At 43.1% G+C, this 19,688-nt stretch overlaps 3 protein-coding genes, 10 non-coding genes and 1 pseudogene across 13 annotated transcripts; 13 read left to right on the top strand and 1 right to left on the bottom strand.

Annotated features, from left to right (window-relative positions):
• Positions 1 to 8,437: 8,437 nt before the first annotated feature.
• Positions 8,438 to 10,665, top strand: LOC125513507 (transcription factor MYB8-like). The gene is made up of 3 exons (XM_048678636.1): positions 8,438 to 8,850; positions 9,357 to 9,486; positions 9,690 to 10,665. Exons 1-3 carry the CDS (start codon positions 8,715 to 8,717, stop codon positions 10,360 to 10,362), a joined length of 939 nt encoding a protein of 312 aa, XP_048534593.1. The 5' UTR covers positions 8,438 to 8,714; the 3' UTR covers positions 10,363 to 10,665.
• A 403-nt stretch (positions 10,666 to 11,068) lies between these two features.
• On the bottom strand, positions 11,069 to 14,470 carry LOC125513505 (RNA-binding NOB1-like protein). The gene is made up of 5 exons (XM_048678634.1): positions 14,060 to 14,470; positions 12,519 to 13,461; positions 12,230 to 12,398; positions 11,614 to 11,730; positions 11,069 to 11,422 (listed from the first exon to the last, which is right to left on the bottom strand). The coding sequence occupies exons 1-5, from the start codon at positions 14,442 to 14,444 to the stop codon at positions 11,276 to 11,278; spliced, it is 1,761 nt and encodes a 586-aa protein (XP_048534591.1). The 5' UTR covers positions 14,445 to 14,470; the 3' UTR covers positions 11,069 to 11,275.
• Positions 14,471 to 14,750: 280 nt separating this feature from the next.
• LOC125513506 (F-box/kelch-repeat protein SKIP4-like) lies at positions 14,751 to 19,214 on the top strand. The gene is made up of 3 exons (XM_048678635.1): positions 14,751 to 14,900; positions 17,854 to 18,348; positions 18,455 to 19,214. Exons 2-3 carry the CDS (start codon positions 17,855 to 17,857, stop codon positions 19,050 to 19,052), a joined length of 1,092 nt encoding a protein of 363 aa, XP_048534592.1. The 5' UTR covers positions 14,751 to 14,900; position 17,854; the 3' UTR covers positions 19,053 to 19,214.
• Positions 15,142 to 15,237, top strand: LOC125517724 (annotated as a pseudogene).
• LOC125517715 lies at positions 15,325 to 15,433 on the top strand. The gene has a single exon (XR_007287757.1). It is a non-coding gene; the product is annotated as a small nucleolar RNA Z118/Z121/Z120 (small nucleolar RNA).
• On the top strand, positions 15,528 to 15,635 carry LOC125517717. The gene has a single exon (XR_007287759.1). It is a non-coding gene; the product is annotated as a small nucleolar RNA Z118/Z121/Z120 (small nucleolar RNA).
• LOC125517718 lies at positions 15,734 to 15,842 on the top strand. Its single transcript, XR_007287761.1, has one exon. It is a non-coding gene; the product is annotated as a small nucleolar RNA Z118/Z121/Z120 (small nucleolar RNA).
• On the top strand, positions 15,924 to 16,031 carry LOC125517713. The gene has a single exon (XR_007287755.1). It is a non-coding gene; the product is annotated as a small nucleolar RNA Z118/Z121/Z120 (small nucleolar RNA).
• LOC125517720 lies at positions 16,179 to 16,285 on the top strand. The gene has a single exon (XR_007287763.1). It is a non-coding gene; the product is annotated as a small nucleolar RNA Z118/Z121/Z120 (small nucleolar RNA).
• On the top strand, positions 16,398 to 16,505 carry LOC125517721. The gene has a single exon (XR_007287764.1). It is a non-coding gene; the product is annotated as a small nucleolar RNA Z118/Z121/Z120 (small nucleolar RNA).
• LOC125517714 lies at positions 16,652 to 16,760 on the top strand. Its single transcript, XR_007287756.1, has one exon. It is a non-coding gene; the product is annotated as a small nucleolar RNA Z118/Z121/Z120 (small nucleolar RNA).
• Positions 16,989 to 17,091, top strand: LOC125517723. Its single transcript, XR_007287767.1, has one exon. It is a non-coding gene; the product is annotated as a small nucleolar RNA Z118/Z121/Z120 (small nucleolar RNA).
• On the top strand, positions 17,208 to 17,314 carry LOC125517719. The gene has a single exon (XR_007287762.1). It is a non-coding gene; the product is annotated as a small nucleolar RNA Z118/Z121/Z120 (small nucleolar RNA).
• Positions 17,470 to 17,577, top strand: LOC125517722. Its single transcript, XR_007287765.1, has one exon. It is a non-coding gene; the product is annotated as a small nucleolar RNA Z118/Z121/Z120 (small nucleolar RNA).
• Positions 19,215 to 19,688: the final 474 nt, after the last annotated feature.

The raw sequence follows: 19,688 nt of genomic DNA on the forward strand, positions 1-19,688 counted from the left end.
CCTCCCTCGTTGCTAGATGACTCCATAGATAGATCTTGGTGACACGTAGGAAAATTTTGAATTTATGCTACGTTCCCCAACAAGGAGGCTCCCAGGCAGGAGGCCTTGCCTTTTCGATCATTGTTGCTTTTGTGCTAGCCTTCTTAAGGCAATCTTGTTTAACTCATGTCTGTACTCAGATATTGTTGCTTCCGCTGACTCTTGTGTTTTCGAGCTTATGTATTCGAGCCCTCGAGGCCCTGACTTGTAATATAAAGCTTGTATTATTTTAATTTGTGTCTAGAGTTGTGCTGTGATATCTTCCCGTGAGTTCTTGATCTTGATCGTACACATTTGCGTGTATGATTAGTGTACGATTGAATCGAGGGCGTCACAAAGCGCACTGCCATCACGCGGCATTAGTTCAACAGGCTCAAAACTTTGAACATTGGTGCACGTGTAAACTATAGCCATGTTTATTGTTGTTCCACTTTGCAATCCACGATTCGTCCTTGTTTGTTGCAGCATTCAGCTTTGGGCTGCTTTAATTGTGGATGGGTACCACAGTGTCAATAGTTCTTCAACAATTACATCACCTTCTATCGGAGAATAAAGGTCACTAGGGGAAGAAATAAATGGCTACAACAATTGTCATGTGAAGTTTGGAGAAGGAAAGAGGTCTGGCCACACACCATGTCCGTTTGCTGATCTTCCGCATTGGTACAACCCTCTAAATAAATGAACACGGGTCTCCAGGATGAAGGGTCATGCCACAAACCACTAGCTCACTGTAGAAGTTGTGATAAAACAGTAGGGCACGGCCAATTAAAGGGAAAAGTGCCGGTTATTCCACTGATTTTCCGGGTTTTTTCAATGCATTTTCACCGGATTTCTCTGTTTTTACTCGGTTTTTTTATTTCACTTATTTTTCCTTCGTTTTCTTTGTTTGTTTCTAAATTCCATCGGTCTTTTTTCTTTACTTCTTCAGTTTTGTTTGGTTCTTTCTCAATTTTTATTTTTTATCGATTTTTGTGTTTTTCTCAGGTTTCACTGTTTTTTCATACATAATTTTTGTATATATCTGCATTTTTCCAATACATATTTCATCATTTTTAAATACAAGATTAACATTTTTTTAATACATAGTCAATATTTTTCTGTACACATTTCATATTTTCAAATGCTTGATTAACATTTCTAAATACAAGATTAATTTATTTTAATATATCATCACCATTATTTCAATACACATTTAACATATTTCATATGCTTGATAAACATTTTTGGAATACAATTTTAACATTTTATCAATACATGTTCAACATTTTTTCTATACACGTTTAATATTTTTCAAATGCTTGATTAACATTATTGAAATACTTGTTTCAGATTTTTCCTCAAATGCTTGGATTAATGTTTTAAAATACAAGTTTAATATTTTTTTTAATACGTGGTCAACATAATTTCTACACACACTTAACATTTTTCAAATATTTGATCAACATTTTTGAAATACTTGCTTAATTTTTTTAATTGCTTGGATTAAACTTTATAAGAACATGTCCAACTTTTTTCATACACATTATACATTTTTTGTATACATGAGAAACATTTTTTACACATTTCACATATTTCTAATGCTTGGTTAACAATTTTTTAAAATGTTTATTCTAAAATGTTCTTCTAATATATTTATTTAGAATATTTGGATGCATAAATGAAAGTAAAAAATGAAAACAACAGCGTGAAAACAAACGAGGTTGTGCCCTCCCGCTTGTTTGGGGCTCGCATAAAAAAAACACTTCAAACAATTAGAGAAGAAAAAAGGATGTAGCGTCCGGCTTGACGTACCGCTTGTACACGTTCCGGCATATGTGATATAGAAAACCCTATTTGGCATCCACAACTTTTTTTTCTCTTTCTTTTTAGTCTTCAAAACATGTGCGCCACGGGAGATTCGAACTCCAACCCAAGGTTTGTTCTTTTTTTTTAAACCGGGTTTCGATTTGTCTTATTCTGGGAATCTTTTGTTTTCCTTTTAATTCTTTTATTGAATGCATGAACTTTTTTAAAAATTTAAAATATCTAATTCGTGAAATAATTCTCAAATTTTCTAAATCCTTTTCAATTTCTCAAGCTTTTTTGCAAATTTTTTTTAGTGAACTTCTCTTTAAAATATTTGGTTTTTTAAAATCCATGAACATTTACAAAAAATTGACGCACTCTTTTCAATTCATTAATTTATTTTTCACATTTTTGAACTTTACTATTTCGTTGAAACCTGTTCAAACATTTGAAATATTATTTTGAATACCAAAAATTGTTCTTGTCTTCAACTATTTTTTATAGCTTAAAAACAAATTCTAGAATTTCAAAAAATGTTCGTGTTTTCAGAAAAATTATTCTCAAGTTTAAGAAATGTTTGCATTTAAAAAATGATAAATTTTTAAAAGTACATGGTTTGCAATTTGTGTTCAAATTTTTTTATAAATTATTGGAATTTGTAAATAATTTTGAAAAAAGTGTTCAAGTTCATAAAATTTACCTACACAATTTGAAATTGTAAAATTGTTTAAAAATTTCAATAAATGATTAGGACACAAGAAATGTTCATGTTGATTGATAATGACAGAAATTGCAAATACTAGAAAAAATAAATTAAGAAAAACTACATATCTGTGTGGCCTAGTCTCGCACGCTCCTCTCAACTGATGTTTTTTTTAGTACTATGGATAAATGACCTAACTTTTGCAAACAGGTGGACATGTCCATGGTATGCATTCATGCCAGGTTTGAACAGGAGAGGGTGAAAACCTCCTACTCTTACAACAAGTACTCGATGAGGATTAAACAACCTGTGCTTTTCTTTCCTTATCTTAAAATTATTAAAAGTCATCTCACCAAAATACAGAAGTCAGGTATACAGCCAGAAGAAAAGAAAAGAAAAACATCCACTGTTATTCCGGCGGTACAACCGTATAAGCAACCTTTGTGTTGTGCACTATAACCCAAAACACATTGTTTTGAGCGAAACATGAATTTGGGAGTATTGTAGGGGCGAAGGTTAGGCCAACAAGTGCATCCAAAGACACGAAGAGAGTTATGGTTTGGTCGAGTGTGAAGGAGTCATTGCATGGGTGTTTCATTGTTGATGACATGACTAGTAGCATATTGATGAGATGAACTGCACTAAGAAATGCCTCATCCCAAAATTTGAGAGGCATGGAGGTATCTTCTAGGAAAGCAAGTCCTACCTCAATTATATGGCTATGTTTGCACTCGGCGGACCCATTTTGTTTGTGGGCGTGAGGGCATGAAACATGATGCAAAACATCCAACTTTTGGAAAAACGAATTTAACTTCTCGTATTCACCACCCCAATCAGATTGGACAGCAAGGAATTTAGTGTCAAATTGGCATTCAACAAGTGCTTGAAAATTATGAAAAACTTGAAAAACGTCATAACGTTTTTTAAGAAGATAGATCCAAGTGAATTTATTGTAGTCATCTATGAAACTAACATAGTAAGTATGTCTACCAACGGAAGAAGGATCTGGACCCCATACATCAAGAAAAACAAGTTCCAATCGTTTGGTAGAAATCCTAGTGGAAACAAGATATTGTAATTGATGAGCTTTCGCTTTCTGACAAGAATCACAAATAGTTTCAAGACTACGCTCACCAACACATGGGAGCTGATCATTTCTAAGCACTTGTTGAACAATAACAAAAGAAGGATGTCCTAATCGTGCATTCCACCGTTTCGATGAAATTTTGATGACACCACACACTTGTTTATTGAAGCTTCTAAACTGAGGAATCAAAGGGTAGAGCCCATGCACACATCTGCCACGGTAGAGAATTTTCCTTGTGGCCTGATCACGAATCAAAAAGAAGTAGGGGTGAAACTCAAGAAAAACTTTGTTATCTATGGCAATACGATGAACAGAAACAAGATTTTTGTCAGTTTGTGGGACATGTAAGATATTTCTAAGATGAATATTGCAATGAGGGGTATTGACAATTGCATGACCAACATGGTCTATCTTAATACCTTCACCGTTTGTGTTGTGGACTTGATCATGGCCACGGTATTTCTCGTGCATGGTCACCTTTTCAAGCTCATTAGTGATGTGATTTGTGGCTCCAGAGTCAGCGTACCAATTGGCATCAACTCCATAAGATGTATCTGCATCTGCTGCAACTTTCCTGCGTTGGGAATTGTTCTCGGCATAGCACCAATCACAATCCTTTGCAATGTGGTTATATTTTTTGCAAATTTGACATTTATTTCCATACTCATCATAACCTTGAAATGGACGACCCCTATTTTTGTTGTAGGAGGGGCGTCGGTTATTCCCGGAGTAGTAGTAGTAGTTGTTGTTGTGGTAGTGGCCGCCGCCACGGACCAACGCCGCCGCCATCGGAGTTGTAATTGCTGTTGCTGCCGGTGTTGTAGTTGTTACCGTTGTTGTTACCACCATAGTCGCTGTCGCGACCACCACCATTGCAGTAGCCCTTGGGATACCCGCTATGGCCTCGAGCAGCGAGATTGGCATAGGATTCGAAGCCACCTGCCCCCGTTCCTTAACATCTCGACTCGTTGGTCAAAATTCGAGACCATGCCGAAGAGATCATCCATGGTCAGGGGCTCCACACAGACATCCAGCGCCGAGATGAGGGGCTGATAATCCATATCAAGTCCCCCGATGATGAAGGAGAGAAGCTCCTCGTCCTTGATGGGTTTGCCAGCTGCAATGAGCTCACAAGAGAGGGCTCACATATGACCGAAGTAAGTACTTGCACACTCTGTGAGCCTTTTGGCATTTGAGAGGGCGATGCGGCAATTGTTGGTGCGGGAGCGGGATTGGGCGGCAAAAATGTTAGCAAGTGCTGACTAGATCGTGTGGGAGTTTTCTAGGGATGCAACCTGAACGAGAACTTCCTTGGAGAGGTTCCAAAGGAGATAGGCCATGATATGCTGGTCCTGGACGAGCCACGAGTTGTAGGTGGGGTTGGAAACAATCTCTTCTTTCCCATCGGAGTTCTTGGTCACGATGGTCTTGGTAGGTTCGGGTGTAGATTGATCGATGTACCCATATAGCTCAGCCCCCATGATTTGAGAGCGAGCTTGGGCTTTCTAGAGGACATAGTTGGTTCGGCTGAGAGGCTCGGATGTGGTGTAATTGAGGCCAAGGGAAGAGACTTGGGTGGAGGAGGACATGGCAGCTCAAGGTGAAAGATGAAGGTTGCAGTGGTGAGGGGTCTGCTAGATGTGATGGAAGAAGGAGGCTTTGTATACCATGTCAAGATGGGTAAAGCGTCTCAACTCTCCTGGTGGAGAGCCCACATGTTATATATTCATAGGATGGGGCTTATCCCATAAATGCATACATTTGATTGTTACAATTGTGCATAGTACGTTGAGAGAAAGAGAGATACATGAAGATATTAAAGGAGAGTTAAAGAAGAGAGTTACACTAATAAATACAAGCATCAAGTTCAAATAACCTAATCGTGTACGTTTAATCTTGATGTTTAACAATGATCTGTATATATGCCTGATATTGCTACAAGGTTGATGTCTTGTGTTGTTTGAAATGTTGTCGGGTATTTGGAATGAAGGTTGTCAATTTGTTTATCTGTTTTTTGTTTGAACCAAGCTTGACGAGACTGTTTGAAATGTTGTCCTTTGCTCCTGTCCCCCCTCCCCCTAAACAAAAAAAAACGGGTTTTGTTTACATGGGCCTAATCAACTTGCTTATTACTGATCCACTTTGTCAACCATTAATAATCATGATTAGATCTTAGTGGGCTTCGTTTGTTAGCCCATTTATGTATGTGCTGTGATGTAGTGACCATTATTCATTGCTAAGCATGGACCTTAAAGAGATACGTCAAGGATGACGCAAAAACCATTATAATCTAAACAAATAGCTTATCTCTCATTTAGACTCATAAAGCTTTTAAGTAAACTCGATTTATATGATCTAGGTCGGGTTAAGTGGTAGCAGTGTGCTCATGGATCCCCTCTTCTCCTCCACTTAAGCCACTAATCTCATTACATGGCATTAACTGTCATGAACTCATGATAATGTACTTCCATCCATAGGATAATCTTATTCTTTGCCAGTGTGTGTACAGTGTCACATACATGCTTAAACATGGCACAACCTTAATTTTCTATCTGTCGCAGAGACAAAGTGTACTTGTTAGCAGTAGTAATAACCAAGGAAATCAACATCATCTCTAAATCCTCAGGAACTCCTTGAATTTCTTTAATGTGCATGCTTAGCAGGCTGGCCCATTTTTTTTCCAGCTCCCCTCTTCTTCTACTTAATCCTGCAAAGATATACTGACACAACTTGCAGTGGATTTAACTAATTAAATAACCTATGCATGATGGGTGAGCTGTGCTTGTGTATACAATTAGGCCATCTTGCCTGTCTGATCTGTGGATTAATCTCTGGACCAAAGCATTGACTTGCATCCCATCATTGCCAGTACATCAACAAATCAGAAGCCCCCTCCCCTTTCCTGCTGCATGTTCTTGGCTCACTTATTTAATCAGCAGCATATTTTGCACATCCCCATTCTTTAATCATTCGCCGAAAACATTTTCAAATTTAAATATTTTAAAAAACCATCCTATTAATCTAGAAGATGTGATAAGGGCAGGAAAGTCCTCCTCTTGCAAGTCAGGGAGCTGTTCTCAGTTCTCACTGGGGACAGAAGATTCCTCCCATCCTTCCCTTTGAGAAGAAATGCGCATTAGTTTAACCGGTGGTGCATAATGTATTGTGCAAGATGCTGAGTTTGTATGGAGATTAGGTGTTTGTCCACATGCAACTGTGCCCAAGTCAATTAGGTTTTCTTCTAGTTTTATAGGTGTCGGCTAATTTCAAAGAGGGAGAAATCTCTAGGCTTTGATTCTTTCTTTCTTCTTTTTGTTCTCACCAGCATCAGCAAATCCCCTTGTTTGGTGCTGATGAGATTAGGGTGACCTTGAGCTCACATGGAGCCGCCCCGTTTTGTAGGTCATTGCCGCGTATTAAAATGCGGCGAAGAGAAAGATAGGACCTCATGGCGTATGATTAGTCAATAATCACCCCTCTAGTCAAGGAAATTTACAGATCAGAAACTTTGCTGATATGTGTGTCTTGGCAAATAGTATGCTGCGTACATGCTAGATCATGCTCTTTCTTTTTGGTTCCCATGTCGAGAAGAACCAAATGGATGGATGTTCTGCAAAACAGAAACCTTGTGGGCTCATGCAGAGAATCAGCAAGACACTGTAAAATTCTGAATCCGAAGACTTTGCACGAGTCCCAAAGCAAAGCGGTTATCGCGCAAACCAAATGGTTGTATGTTCTGCAGAACAGAAACCTTTGTGGATTCATGCAGGGAATGATGTCAAGAGGCAGAAGGACATTGACAACTTCCAAACTTGAATGAAGACTTTAGGTTGTTGTGCATGAGCCAAAACTTGTCTTTCTGTTCATCTGTCACTATAGACAGAGTCTTTGTTTTTCATGGGTGAGGAGCTTGAGCAGAGATAAAGAAAAAGGGGGTTAGAGTCACACCCACACTAAGATTTCCTGAAAACAACTGGTGTGCACAAAGGACAAAGTCTCGAGACATGCATGGTGATGTGAGCTGCCAAACTGAAGCAGGTAGCCACTCTGCAGCTTAGCATATAATCTCAGTCCTACTAACCATATGCCATATGGAGTGCCATTCACCGACAGACAGCTGGTGAACACTTGTACTCTTCGTAAACGAGCACACGAAATAGGCAGGTCGATTCGCCTCTATGAATATTAATTACCAGTGGTGCCATTGTGCCAACTCAGTTTGTTCCAGAACTTGGTGAATGTGAAAGAAAAAATTATGGTTGGTACCCAAGTCCCTCATCATGGCTAACCTGTGTCAGAAAGGTCCTTGTTTATGGATGCATTTCATCTCTTCTTGATACTTGCAGTGCAAATCCTTCTGGATCCTGACTGTTCTGTCTCTTCCTGGCCTTCGTAATGATTGACATTTGGAAGAGGCCTTGTCATTGATGATTAATCCAAGAGCCCGTTTCATTGCAAGAACAGCTCATGTCAATGCTCCACCCGTATCATTGGTGCACAAAGTCTGACCTTCATCGCGCCGATTATTGGATAACAGTGTTTTCTTACTACACAAATTTGATCATCCGAAGAGGGCGGCACATTCTCGGATTATCAGCGCTCGCGTTTATCTCAGAATGCTCTCTGAATTTTAAGTTCAGTAAAACTCAGAAGAAAATAAACAAACTGTTGATGATCCAAGTGACCTATCATATAAATAATCGCCGATTAGAGAAACATCCCAGTTACTGACTCGAGAACAAAATGTGTTCCGAGTGCCAGCGAGCATCCTTCCATCCACACAATCATTAGCCCGAGGCCAAAACCGAGTGAATAACCCTCGAGAATCTTTGAGGAAGGAGGTGACATCCTCTGACCAAGCCTCCAAGCTCATGATCTGAACCATGTGCAGCCATTACCAACTCAATTCCACAGGATTAAACTAAGCCGGGCAGCGAAATGCAGCAGCCCTTTAAATCACAGGGTGCACATGGAGCCTGGGGGAAGAAGTCCTAGTGCTGCCACTACCTCTGCTGCTGCAACAGCTCACCTTCTCTTTGGAGGCAGAAGAGGAGTTTAGGGGGTATATCACAGGAGGGAGAGAGGAGGAGGCCGCGGTCGATGGGCTGCCGGTCCTGCGACAAGCCCAAGATGAACTACAGGAAGGGGCTGTGGTCTCCTGAGGAGGACCAGAGGCTGAGGGACTACATCCTCAAGCACGGCCTCGGCTGCTGGAGTGCTGTTCCTGCAAAAGCTGGTGAGCTCCCTCTCTGTCTCTGAATGTAGGAGTGATTAGTTGCTACTTCTTTCCCCTTTCATGCATGGAAATTGCTCCATGCCAATGCTTGCAGAAACAGCTTATGGCTGATTGTGAATCATAGTCTACTAGTCCAGTAGCATTTTAGCAATAATTTGATCAACCTGCATCGTTTTCAATGGTTTTGTTTGTATTTATCTTGGAGTTCTACTTGGAACCTTACATCCATGATCCAGCTCTAGTCTTGACATATTTAAAAAAAATTTCAATATACTCTGCTATTTAGCACCAATGCACCTATAAAGAGCTAATTGCCTAGAAATCTGTTTGACCTTCACATGATCCAAGCTTGAACATAGTCCCCATGTCAGTCAAGAACTCAAAATTCTAGCACAAAATGTGATGTGGCAATTTGAGCTAGTTGCCAGTATCTCTGAAACACTTCTTTTTTACTTGAATTATGCCTGAATTTGTTGTGCTCTGTGTGTTTGTTTGGTAACTCGCAGGTCTGCAGAGGAATGGCAAGAGCTGCCGGCTGCGTTGGATCAACTACCTGCGGCCCGGGTTGAAGCGCGGGATGTTCTCTCAGGAAGAGGAGGACGTTGTCATCAACCTCCAAGCCAAGTTGGGCAACAAGTAAGGAATCCTCACCTAAACATCTCGAAAACTTGAGAACAATACAAAACAAAAACCAAAATTTCGACTACACAAACAAAAATCAACTGAATTTTGAAATCAAAACCCCTTCGAAAGCGGCATGTTTCGCGGCGAAAAGATGACACAATTCAGACTTGGTTTTCCATGGCGCTGATGGTCTGAGATCTCTGTTCTTTGGTCAGGTGGTCGCAGATCGCGATGCATCTGCCGGGGAGGACGGACAACGAGGTGAAGAACTACTGGAACTCGTACCTCAAGAAGCGGGTGATGCAGCTGGGCTCCAACTCCAGCTCCAACCCGGCCAGCAAGAACGCCTCGCCGGAGCTGCTCACGTCCATGAGCGCCACCACCGAGCTCATCATGACCAGCGGCGGCGGCGGCGGCGGCAGCACGGCGACGTCGACCCACGACCACGACGCCAACATCAGCAGCAGCGGCGCCATCTCGGCCACCGAGCCATTCGTCGACCATCAGCACGAGCAGCACCACCAGCAGCAGGCCAGGAACTACGTCTTCGCCGACTGGATGCCGACCGCGGCGGCGGCGGCGCCGGGGCCGGAGAGCTACTCCATGTCCGCACACTGGCCGGCCTCCACGGCCAGCTCCGGCAACGTCACGCCGTCGCACGGCGCCTTCGTCGGGGACCAGATGAGCGGCAGCAGCTACGCCGCGCTGCAGCACCCGCACCAGCACCACCAACAGCAGGAACACCACCACCACCAGAGCGCGGTCACCGTGGCGGGCGCTCATGCCAGTGCTGGCGGCATGGTCGCCGGAGGCGGCTACTTCGACCTGCTCAACATGGGCGACATCTACGGGGGGTTCAGCACGACGAACGACGATCTGCTCTTCTGAAGCTCAGAGCTAAAATTCTGATGATGCCGTGACCCCTGTGCATGTGTGATAAACAAAATTTGTTCTTTGTGTTCATGTTGTGTATGAAAAATGGAAAGAGGTGGGTATACTGCTTGATTAATTTGATTCTTCTTCTGTAAGGAAAAGTTTAAATGTGATCATGTTAATTAGAGGGAATTCCCCCTTAGGTTGGACATAATTCTTTCGTTGTTGTTTTCCCCGCAATAAAAAGCCGTATCGATTTGTATCGTGTAAAGTGCAAATGTGAGCTCAGTTGTAATAGATTTGGTAAATTTTAGCAAATATTCGTCCCGGGGGTAAATTTTAACAAGTTATGATGTTGAACTACACTTTATCTATCCATGTGAGTGGAGAAAATGTATGATTGTAATGTCTTGCCATCTTAATTATGAGATTGAATTATGCCCGAGTGCTTCCTAAAAGCAAAGATAAAACTTTTAAAAAGCCAAGGTCAGTTGGAAATTTTCTAAGAAATACAGCTAGCAAAAAGAAGTCAACTGAAATTTCCTACTCCTAAATTCTTTTGAAATTTCAAACTGTGCCTTTCCACCATCAGTATACGTTTGGCAAATTGTGGCCTGCAACAAACAGGAATTAAATCATGCACAGCTCAGTGCTGCTCCAAGAGTTCTTGCATTCAAATAATATGGACTTGAACTCAGTGGAGTTGATACAGAAAAGGCAGTAATAAAACACCAACATCTCATAGATGTTCATTCTAAAGTAAACCTTACACATATGTTGCAAAACTGTGTAACCTTACATGCTTAACTCTAGTAGATATTCTCGCCAAAGGAGAAAGGTATATAGATAGCACTCTGATTTTCTCGTTACATATAATGTGTTACTACAATGACATGGATGACAAAGGAACAAAAGGGCAAACAGGAACTTAGTTCTTCTTGCGAGAAAAGTGGTTGTCGTTCGGATTCCGTTTCCCGCTGAACATTGCGAGCGCCTTCCTTACTGGAGGTTTCAGCTCCACCTTCTTCTCGCCGCTGTGCGTGAATATGTCCTCAGCGCCCAAGAAATCATCCCCCTGTAGCAAACAGCAATGGTTATGAGAGTTGTTCCTCTAAGAACTAACTGATATACTCTGTGCCAGTAGAAGAGGGAACAGAGACGCCATGATAGTATATAAAACTAACTTATGGGTGTTTATGGAATTAACATCTCAAAATTATGTGTCCTTGTCAACACGATGGTGTAAAAACTAGCAGGGGTACTGACCAGCTTGCTTGACTTCTTCGATTTAGGATGCAGAACCTTCTGGGGAAGTTGGTCTTCACGTAAAATGGGATTCTTAATGACGGCATCTCTTCCACCTTGGGGCATTGGAAGGGAAAACTGCAAAGTAAACAGGCAATTAAAAACAACATCATCAATGTCACTACATGAATCAACCAAAGCAAAGGTTAGGCGCAGGGAAAAGTTTTAACCAAAGTATCCAGAAAAAGACATGAAATGAACATGAAGGCACACATGGAAAATCATCACTGCAAGATATTTACAGTCTGCTTCACCAAAGAGAGATCAGATGTCTCTAACAAATATCAAGGCGTGCATATGGAACTGTTGAAAAGCTCCTGGCAGAGTTCTGGGTATTCATCAGCATTGATTCTAAAGAGCACAATTCTTCACTGAACGTCATGGAAAGAAATATGCAGATGTTCTATGATAAACTTATCACATGTGTAATTATTTTAATTTCTTGGAGAACAGTGGAACATACAGGGAAGAGGGAACAATTAACCAGAGCTCACACACTTAATCACAGAAGTGACAGAACAAAAGGTCTAGGGAATAGAAAAAAGAGAGCATTAAGTGTGTAGTTAACCAGACTCACTTTTGTGCCTCGGAGAGTAACACGCGGGCGCCGTGAAGCCATAGTGATCCCATTTTCACCAACTGTTACTGAAACCTTTCGCAAGGTGCCACCATTGCCACACTTTGGACAGAATATTTTTCCAATCTCTTGTGTCACCTTGTAGCAAGCATGACACCTCAGAACCCACCTGGCCAATCAGCACCAACACATGAGAGACAGATAACAGTGTGCAAGCTTCTATACATAGTATAGAATCTAAATGGCTGTAGAGTGGTAAAAGAGATGCGAAAATGTAAAATTCATATACCTGTGCAACTGCCGTATTTGCATGCCACCTGGTGCCAAGAGACGGAGACCAATCTGGAGGATAACGTTTTGCATGGCATAGTCACTAGTAACACACGCTACAGTAGATTCAGATAAGGACCTCAGGGCCCAACTCTGCTCACTGCTCTCATCATCGACAAAAGATGCACTCACACCTTCCTCTGTCTCACTTTTTATATCCAAATTATCCAATTGTTCAGTGCATGCATCAGTATCATTTCTGCCCTCAACAGTACCAGTATTGCCTACCCCATTCTCCCCATTAGCTAGTTGATCTCCAACAATTTTGGGTTCATTCTCTTCCGGAAATTCCAAGCTGTCAGTATTTGACCTTGTTTTCTCTGGAACAACAGAAGGGCTATCCACTGAATCCAAACCATTTTCAGACAAGTTATCTTCATCGACTGATGGAGCAACAGAACTTGTCTCAAAACCTTGTTCAGATGCCTTGAGGGCATCGCGCCTCGCTTTCCTCCGCAAATATTTTCTGTGCGTGGTGCGGCCAACAGCAGGCAACCAACCTTCATTGTTCTCATCATCTTCCCAAGGAATACATGCATCTTTCTTTGAAGGCTGAAACTCTTCACCACCTTGTGTCTCAGAAATACTGTTGGTCTCGCTTGTAGGGATTTCTTGGTTCTCAAGATCCTTCAGTGGGAGTATCCGAGAATTAAGATTCCCGCCTGCCTCAGACATCTTATCCAATGCTTCCCACTCTGCTAGGTTAGGCACATTAGAGCCCCAGCCTGGCAGTGGTGCCTCTTGCAAGGTCCGGACGCTGACCACGTGAAGTGGAGGTGGCTGCTCCCGCAAATGGCTGGTCCCATGGACCTCAGCCTCCAACATGTATGCTAGAGCGATAATCTTCATATCAACATCTGAAAGTGTCTGGAGATCTCCTGTTTCCCTGGCAAACTTGACAACTGCAAGCAATGATGATATACAAAGTTAGTCTCGCCTATGAATATGTGGTTCTTAGGCAAGAGAAATTTTTACAGAGGCATGGTAATTCTATTCTACAGAAGTAACTTCAAGACTATGGACAACCCAAGATAATTTGACAGTAAAATGCTACTTCTATCGAACAGAAGTAACTTCCAGGCTACATGCTACCAAATGTCAACATGTTGCAGTGGGAAAACAAACTATAACAACTACCAAATTCTAGCCAAACAGCAAGTAATGTCGACTCCCAAATAATCTATGGACAGCATGATATCCACCATCCTTTTAAACAGCACCCTGTTGCATACTCAAGGTCACTCCAAACAACAAAACACTGAATAAACACTACTTGATGCCCAATTTCTGCTAATGACAAGTAAGATAAAAAGATCAAAACCAACCCAGTCACGCAAACCATCATCCTGTACATCGTGCAACATAAACTACCTATAATAACCTGGTAAATAATTCGATGACGAAAAATGAACTTTTTAGTCCATGAAACTGCAGTTTTAGCTCTATCAGCAAATGAAAGTGTCAGTATGAATGAAGCTCTGTGCGGGCTAGACAGTGGACCTTTCTTGACGAACTCGGGCGCGGGCTCGACGGTCTCGACGGGGGTGGGGAGGAGCGCGAGCCTCCGGCGCGCGGCGGCGTCGCGGACCTCCTCGAGCACCTCGGGCACGGTGACGAGCCGCCCCGCGGCGGAGGCCAGCGCGGCGCCGCCCGAGATGACGGCGTTGGCGTCGACGACGGCCACGGCCAGGCCGCTCGAGTTGGCGCAGCTGGACACGATCCGGCTCACCGCCTGCGCGGGCGACTCCTTGGCCACCGCCTCCCGCCGCGCCGTCGCGGCCGCGCCCCACGCCACGGGGCCCCCGAGCGCTGCGCCGGGCGGTGGCGGGGGCGGGAAGGCCGCGTCGCCGGCCGCCGGGCCGAGGGCCGGCCACGCTTCTTCCATCGCCGAGGAGGGAGGGGGGGGGGGGGCGGCGGCGCGCTAGGGTTTTGGGGTTCCGATTTTCCCTTTGCCCCCTTCTATTTTGCCGCTAAATAAGCTGCCGGTTTTACGCTCAACCCCACACAACAGTGCTTAATTCCACACTTCTCCCTGAATGGCGCAGATCAGGTTAGACGGTGCGAATAGTTGGAAAATGAGGGTCCTGTCCGGATAACATCCATCTCCACCCACGATATAACGGCCGGCAGACGGAGCCATCCCCTCCCCTCTCCGCATCCATGGCCGCCAGCAAACCCTAGCCCAGCCCCCCCCCCCCCCCCCCCCCCCCCCCCCCCCCCCCCCCCCCCCCCCCCCCCCCGCGCCAGATCTAGGTGTTCCCCGCCTCCCCAGCCTCTCGCCGCCGGTAGCGCCCACCCCGAGTCCCGTCAGATCCGATGGGCACGCACGCACCCCCACAAGGTGCGATTGGTTCCCCCCTCCGATGGTATTCCAGTCGATGTACGCCTGCTAGTTTGCTTAGTGTAGATCGTTGGTGGATCAGATAGACTGGGGATCTCTCGCGCGGTAGGGTGCTTCGCTGGTAGGGTTCGTTCGTTCGCCCGATCTGGGCCTGGTTGACGTTGAGTAGCAGTAGCAGGAGCAGTGACCGTTCTCCATTTCTGGATTGGCCCTGGTTCGTCTGCCCCTCGAGGCTGGCGGTTGTTTTGCCGTGATGATTCCGCTAGGACGGTATATGAGCGACGGGTCCTCCCGCGGCGTGATTATACCCAATCTGAGACTAATATCTGAGCAAGCACAACACCCTTCCTTCAGAGCGTTTCTTTGCTTCCATGCACTGAAATGTGCAGCGTACACTCCACTTATATCTTGTGTTGTCTTGATTTGTTTGCTGTGATGAATCACAAGGACGGTATCTGAGCGAGGCGGCTCTTGGAAAAGGGCCACCTTCCTTGATTACACACCCTAAACTGATCATAAATTCTGAGCAAACGCACATCCATTCCATGGTTCCAATCGTAGTGTTTTGTTTTTGGTTTTTCTTGCATCGGAATGTGAGACATATGCTTTGCTGATATGTTTGGTTTTTGTTTGCTGTGACGAATCGCAAGGACGGTATCTGAGCAAGGTTGCTCTTGAAAAGGGCCCCCTTCCTTGATTACACACCCTTAACTGATCATAAATTCTGAGCAAACGCACATCCATTCCATGGTTCCCATCACTTTGTTTTGTTTTTGTTCTTTTGCATTGAAATATTAAACATATGCTTACAAGACATGTTGTGTGAACTTAATTGTTTGCTGTGATGAATCACAAGGACGGTATCTGAGCGAGGTGGCTCTTGAAAAAGGGCCTTCTTCCTTGATTACACACCCTTAACTGATCATAAATTCTGAGCAAACGCACTCCCATGGTTCTCATCACTTCATTTTGTTTTTCTTCTTTTTCATTGAAATATTAAACATATGCTTGTGTGAACTTAATTGTTTGCTATGATGAATCACAAGGACGGTATCTGAGCAAGCTGGCTCTTGAAAAAGGCCACCTTCCTTGATTATACACCCTAAACTGATCATATATTCTGAGCAAACATATTCGAATCTGAATTGGACATTCGAACCAGTTGGTCGCTTTACAATGTCTTTGTTTCTTTTGTCGTGCAACCTTTCTTGTTTGAAATGTAAACCATCTACTTCACTGGTTTCATCGGGTGGTGCATAAGTGTGACTAGCTTTTTTTTGTTGCTGTGATGAATCGCAAGGACGGTATCTGAGTAAGGTGGCTCTTGAAAAGGCCCTCCTTCCTTGATTATACAACCTAAACTGATCTTAATTTCTGAGCAAACACCCTTCCATGTTTCTTTTTTGTTCTCTTGCATTTGAAATGGAAAGCATGTACTTCGCTGTGTTCAATGGTAGCATGAGTATGACTAGTTTTCATAGCTATTTTGTGCTTGCATGTTTGCTGTGATGAATCGCAAGGACGGTATCTGAGTAATTTGGCTCTTGAAAAAGGCCACCTTCCTTGATTACACATCCTAAACTGATCATATATTCTGAGCAGGCATCTGAAAACATGAATTGACAAGTGATCCACAATCACTAAAGTGTGTCTTTACAATGCCTTCTTCATTTGAAGCGCATATCCTGCTTGAAATGTAAATCCATTTGATTTGCTAGGTTCATGGGTTATGTAACCTTCGTCTGCTTCTTTGTTTGCTGTGACGAATCACAAGGACGGTATCTGAGTAAGGGTGGCTCTTGAAAAAGTCCTCCTTCATTGATTACACATCCTAAACTGATCATACATTCTGAGCAAACAATGGCAAACCTGAATTCAATGGCAATCCACATGCTCTTCTTGCATTTTAGGCAGAATTACATGTTTTTTCGATGTTTGGTATACATTAAATAATATCTCACCTTGCCCTCATTTGGTGTTTGCTTTGTCATCCTTACAATGTTTTGGCTCTTCAATCAGTGATTAAGCATCCTAAACTGATAAAATATTCAGTGCAAAGTGCTGTAATTGAATTATAGAAGAACTAAAATTTTGCTGTGATCACAAGGACGGTATCTGAGAAAGGTGTCTCTTAAAAAGTGCTCCTTCATTGATTATACATTCTGAACTGATCAAATTTTCTCAGCAAATGGATTTCAGACCACAACAGCCTTTTGTCATTTGCACATGTGTCAGCTTAAAGAACAATATATTCTGCTTGTTAGTAGTCCCATTAGAGTATCTGTTTTGTTTCCCAGTTTTTGTGCTTCTTTGCTGTGATGAGATCAAAGGACGGTATCTGAGAAAGGTGTACTTTATAAAGTCCTCTTTCCTTGATTATACCTCCAAAACTGATCAAATTTTCTGAGCAACGATGCGCGTAAACAATTGTTGCAACTAATATTTTGTTGCTTGAAAATACTAGGGATCCATTGTATTCACTGTTTTAGTGTGGTGCTGTCCACCCATTTAAGAATCACTATTACAGAAGTTAACACATAATTCCTTTTAGTTTCCTTTTATTTCTGCTTGTTTGCTATGATGAGATCACAAGGACGGTATCTGAGAAAGGTGTCTCTTTAAGAAGTTACACTACCTGATTATAAATCCTAAACTGATTAAATTTTCTGAGAAAATGTGCCTATTAAGAATGAAACAATGATTATAATATTTGTGGTAACAAGGTTTGTCAGTAACACTAGTGCCATTGGAAAATTGTGTGTTTCTGGAAAAGCTCACCACCTCTTGATTTATGTGTTGTCCATGTATCTTATTTTGTCCATATCCTTGATTGAGTTGAATTCCACCAAATGGGTTTTCAGCACTTTGTCCAACTCCGTTTGCTTTAGTTATGTTTTATGGCTTCAATTCGAACAGCTGTCCCTTTCTCACCTGCTTTATTCTGTGTTACTAGGATGAACCATCACCTTGAAAGTGGTGATTACCAGAAGCTATTCTGTAGGAAGATGGAATCTGCTGAGCTCCAGACTCCACTTCTACATGGTCTTCCGGACGAGATCGCTCTTCTTTGCCTGGCAAGGGTTCCTCGCCAGTATCACAATGCTCTTAGATGTGTCTCGAGGGGATGGAAGGCATTGTTATGTAGTGAAGAGTGGCACTCTTACCGCAAGAGGAACAACTTGGATGAGTCCTGGATATATGTGATCTGTAGGGGTACAGGCTTCAAATGCTATGTTCTTGTTCCTGACCCTACGACCCGGTGCTTGAAAGTCATCCAAGTCATGGAACCTCCATGCTCAGGGCGGGAAGGCGTTTCCATAGAGTCCTTGGACAGGAGGTTATTTCTCATGGGTGGTTGTAGTTGGCTAAAGGATGCTACTGATGAAGTGTATTGTTATGATGCTGCTTCAAATCACTGGAGCAAAGCTGCACCAATGCCTACTGCTAGGTACTCCATCAGCTTCTGTTCTCTCTTTGTTTTCCCCATTGCATATGTGGCCTAGTTTCCTAGTTACTATGGGTGATCCACTTATGTCCTGCTGTTTTGATTTCAGGTGCTTCTTTGTAACGGCAGCTCTGAATGACAAGATTTATGTTACTGGAGGACTCGGACTGACAGACAAGTCACCTAATTCTTGGGACATCTACGACAAAGCCACGGACTCTTGGTTCTCGCACAAGAACCCGATGCTCACTCCTGACATTGTCAAATTTGTGGCACTCGATGATGAGCTGGTGACCATTCACAAGGCGTCCTGGAACAGGATGTACTTCGCGGGTATATACGACCCGGTCGACCAGTCCTGGAGGGGCAAGGAAAATGAGATTGCCCTGTGCTGGTCTGGCCCGACGGTCGTCGTTGATGGGACGCTCTACATGCTCGACCAGTCCCTCGGCACCAAGCTGATGATGTGGATTAACGAGACCAAGGAGTGGGTGATGGTCGGCAGGCTGTCGGACAAGCTTACACGCCCACCCTGCGAGCTTGTGGCCATCGGCAGGAAGATCTATGTGATTGGCAAGGGGCTGAGCACGGTGACCATCGACATGGACATGGCAGCCAGGGTGGACGGGTTCCTGGTCTCCTCGTCAACCGGGCCGCTGATGGAGCATGACTTCTCGCCGGAGAAGTGCAGTGTCATCACCATCTGAAGACCGCCACCTGCTGGGTTGCTTGTGCCGTGAACTGAAATAACTCTGGACGTTTTGGCTTTTCTTGTGGCTGTATATCGACTTTTGTATTTTGGTGGGATGGCTGTACATCGATTGACTTTTAACTGTTAACATGAGTGTGAATAAATTCTGATTGTAAAACTGAAACAATGTGGACAAGTCCAGGTGTGCGCCCTGTCTGTTTCAGTATGGATCCCCCCCAGCATGAGAGTAAAACTGAATGTTGTAGCTTCACTACCCATCATGGCCCGGCACAGTGCCAGAGAACCAATGTTCATCAAAGTTCTAAAAAAATTCCCAACGCATTTCATTCCCCGGGAAATTGCACTATTTGAGCTGTATAACACTATCATGCTCATTGTTGCCCTCACGTGACCCTTCGGCAACTAATCGTGATTCTGTTATACAAGTAAGGTAGTGTAAGACCTTCTAGAGATTATAAGACAGATTCGACTATGGACTATTAGTGATATATATAGATGTATTTATACTCATTTTGTTTCGTATGTAGTCTATAGTGGGATCTCTAAAAGGTCTTATATTCAGAAATGAAGGGAGTAGTTATTTATAGAAGGTCAGTGAATGGACATAGTGGATGGCCCAGACTTGTTGTGG

This window comes from Triticum urartu, chromosome 6 (genome assembly GCF_003073215.2).
Source record: "Triticum urartu cultivar G1812 chromosome 6, Tu2.1, whole genome shotgun sequence".
NCBI classification, from domain to species: Eukaryota; Viridiplantae; Streptophyta; class Magnoliopsida; order Poales; family Poaceae; genus Triticum; species Triticum urartu.

What these genes read in the sequence shown, in the direction of transcription:
- LOC125513506 (XM_048678635.1), top strand. Translation starts at nt 17,855, where the DNA reads ATGAACCATCACCTTGAAAGTGGTGATTACCAGAAGCTATTCTGTAGG. An exon ending in GCACCAATGCCTACTGCTAG is followed by an intron (nt 18,349 to 18,454) that starts GTACTCCATCAG and finishes TTTTGATTTCAG; the next exon opens with GTGCTTCTTTGTAACGGCAG.
- LOC125513507 (XM_048678636.1), top strand. Translation starts at nt 8,715, where the DNA reads ATGGGCTGCCGGTCCTGCGACAAGCCCAAGATGAACTACAGGAAGGGG. An exon ending in TGCTGTTCCTGCAAAAGCTG is followed by an intron (nt 8,851 to 9,356) that starts GTGAGCTCCCTC and finishes GGTAACTCGCAG; the next exon opens with GTCTGCAGAGGAATGGCAAG. An exon ending in CAAGCCAAGTTGGGCAACAA is followed by an intron (nt 9,487 to 9,689) that starts GTAAGGAATCCT and finishes TTCTTTGGTCAG; the next exon opens with GTGGTCGCAGATCGCGATGC.
- LOC125513505 (XM_048678634.1), bottom strand. Translation starts at nt 14,444, where the DNA reads ATGGAAGAAGCGTGGCCGGCCCTCGGCCCGGCGGCCGGCGACGCGGCC. An exon ending in GCCCGAGTTCGTCAAGAAAG is followed by an intron (nt 13,462 to 14,059) that starts GTCCACTGTCTA and finishes CATTGCTTGCAG; the next exon opens with TTGTCAAGTTTGCCAGGGAA. An exon ending in CAAATACGGCAGTTGCACAG is followed by an intron (nt 12,399 to 12,518) that starts GTATATGAATTT and finishes CTGATTGGCCAG; the next exon opens with GTGGGTTCTGAGGTGTCATG.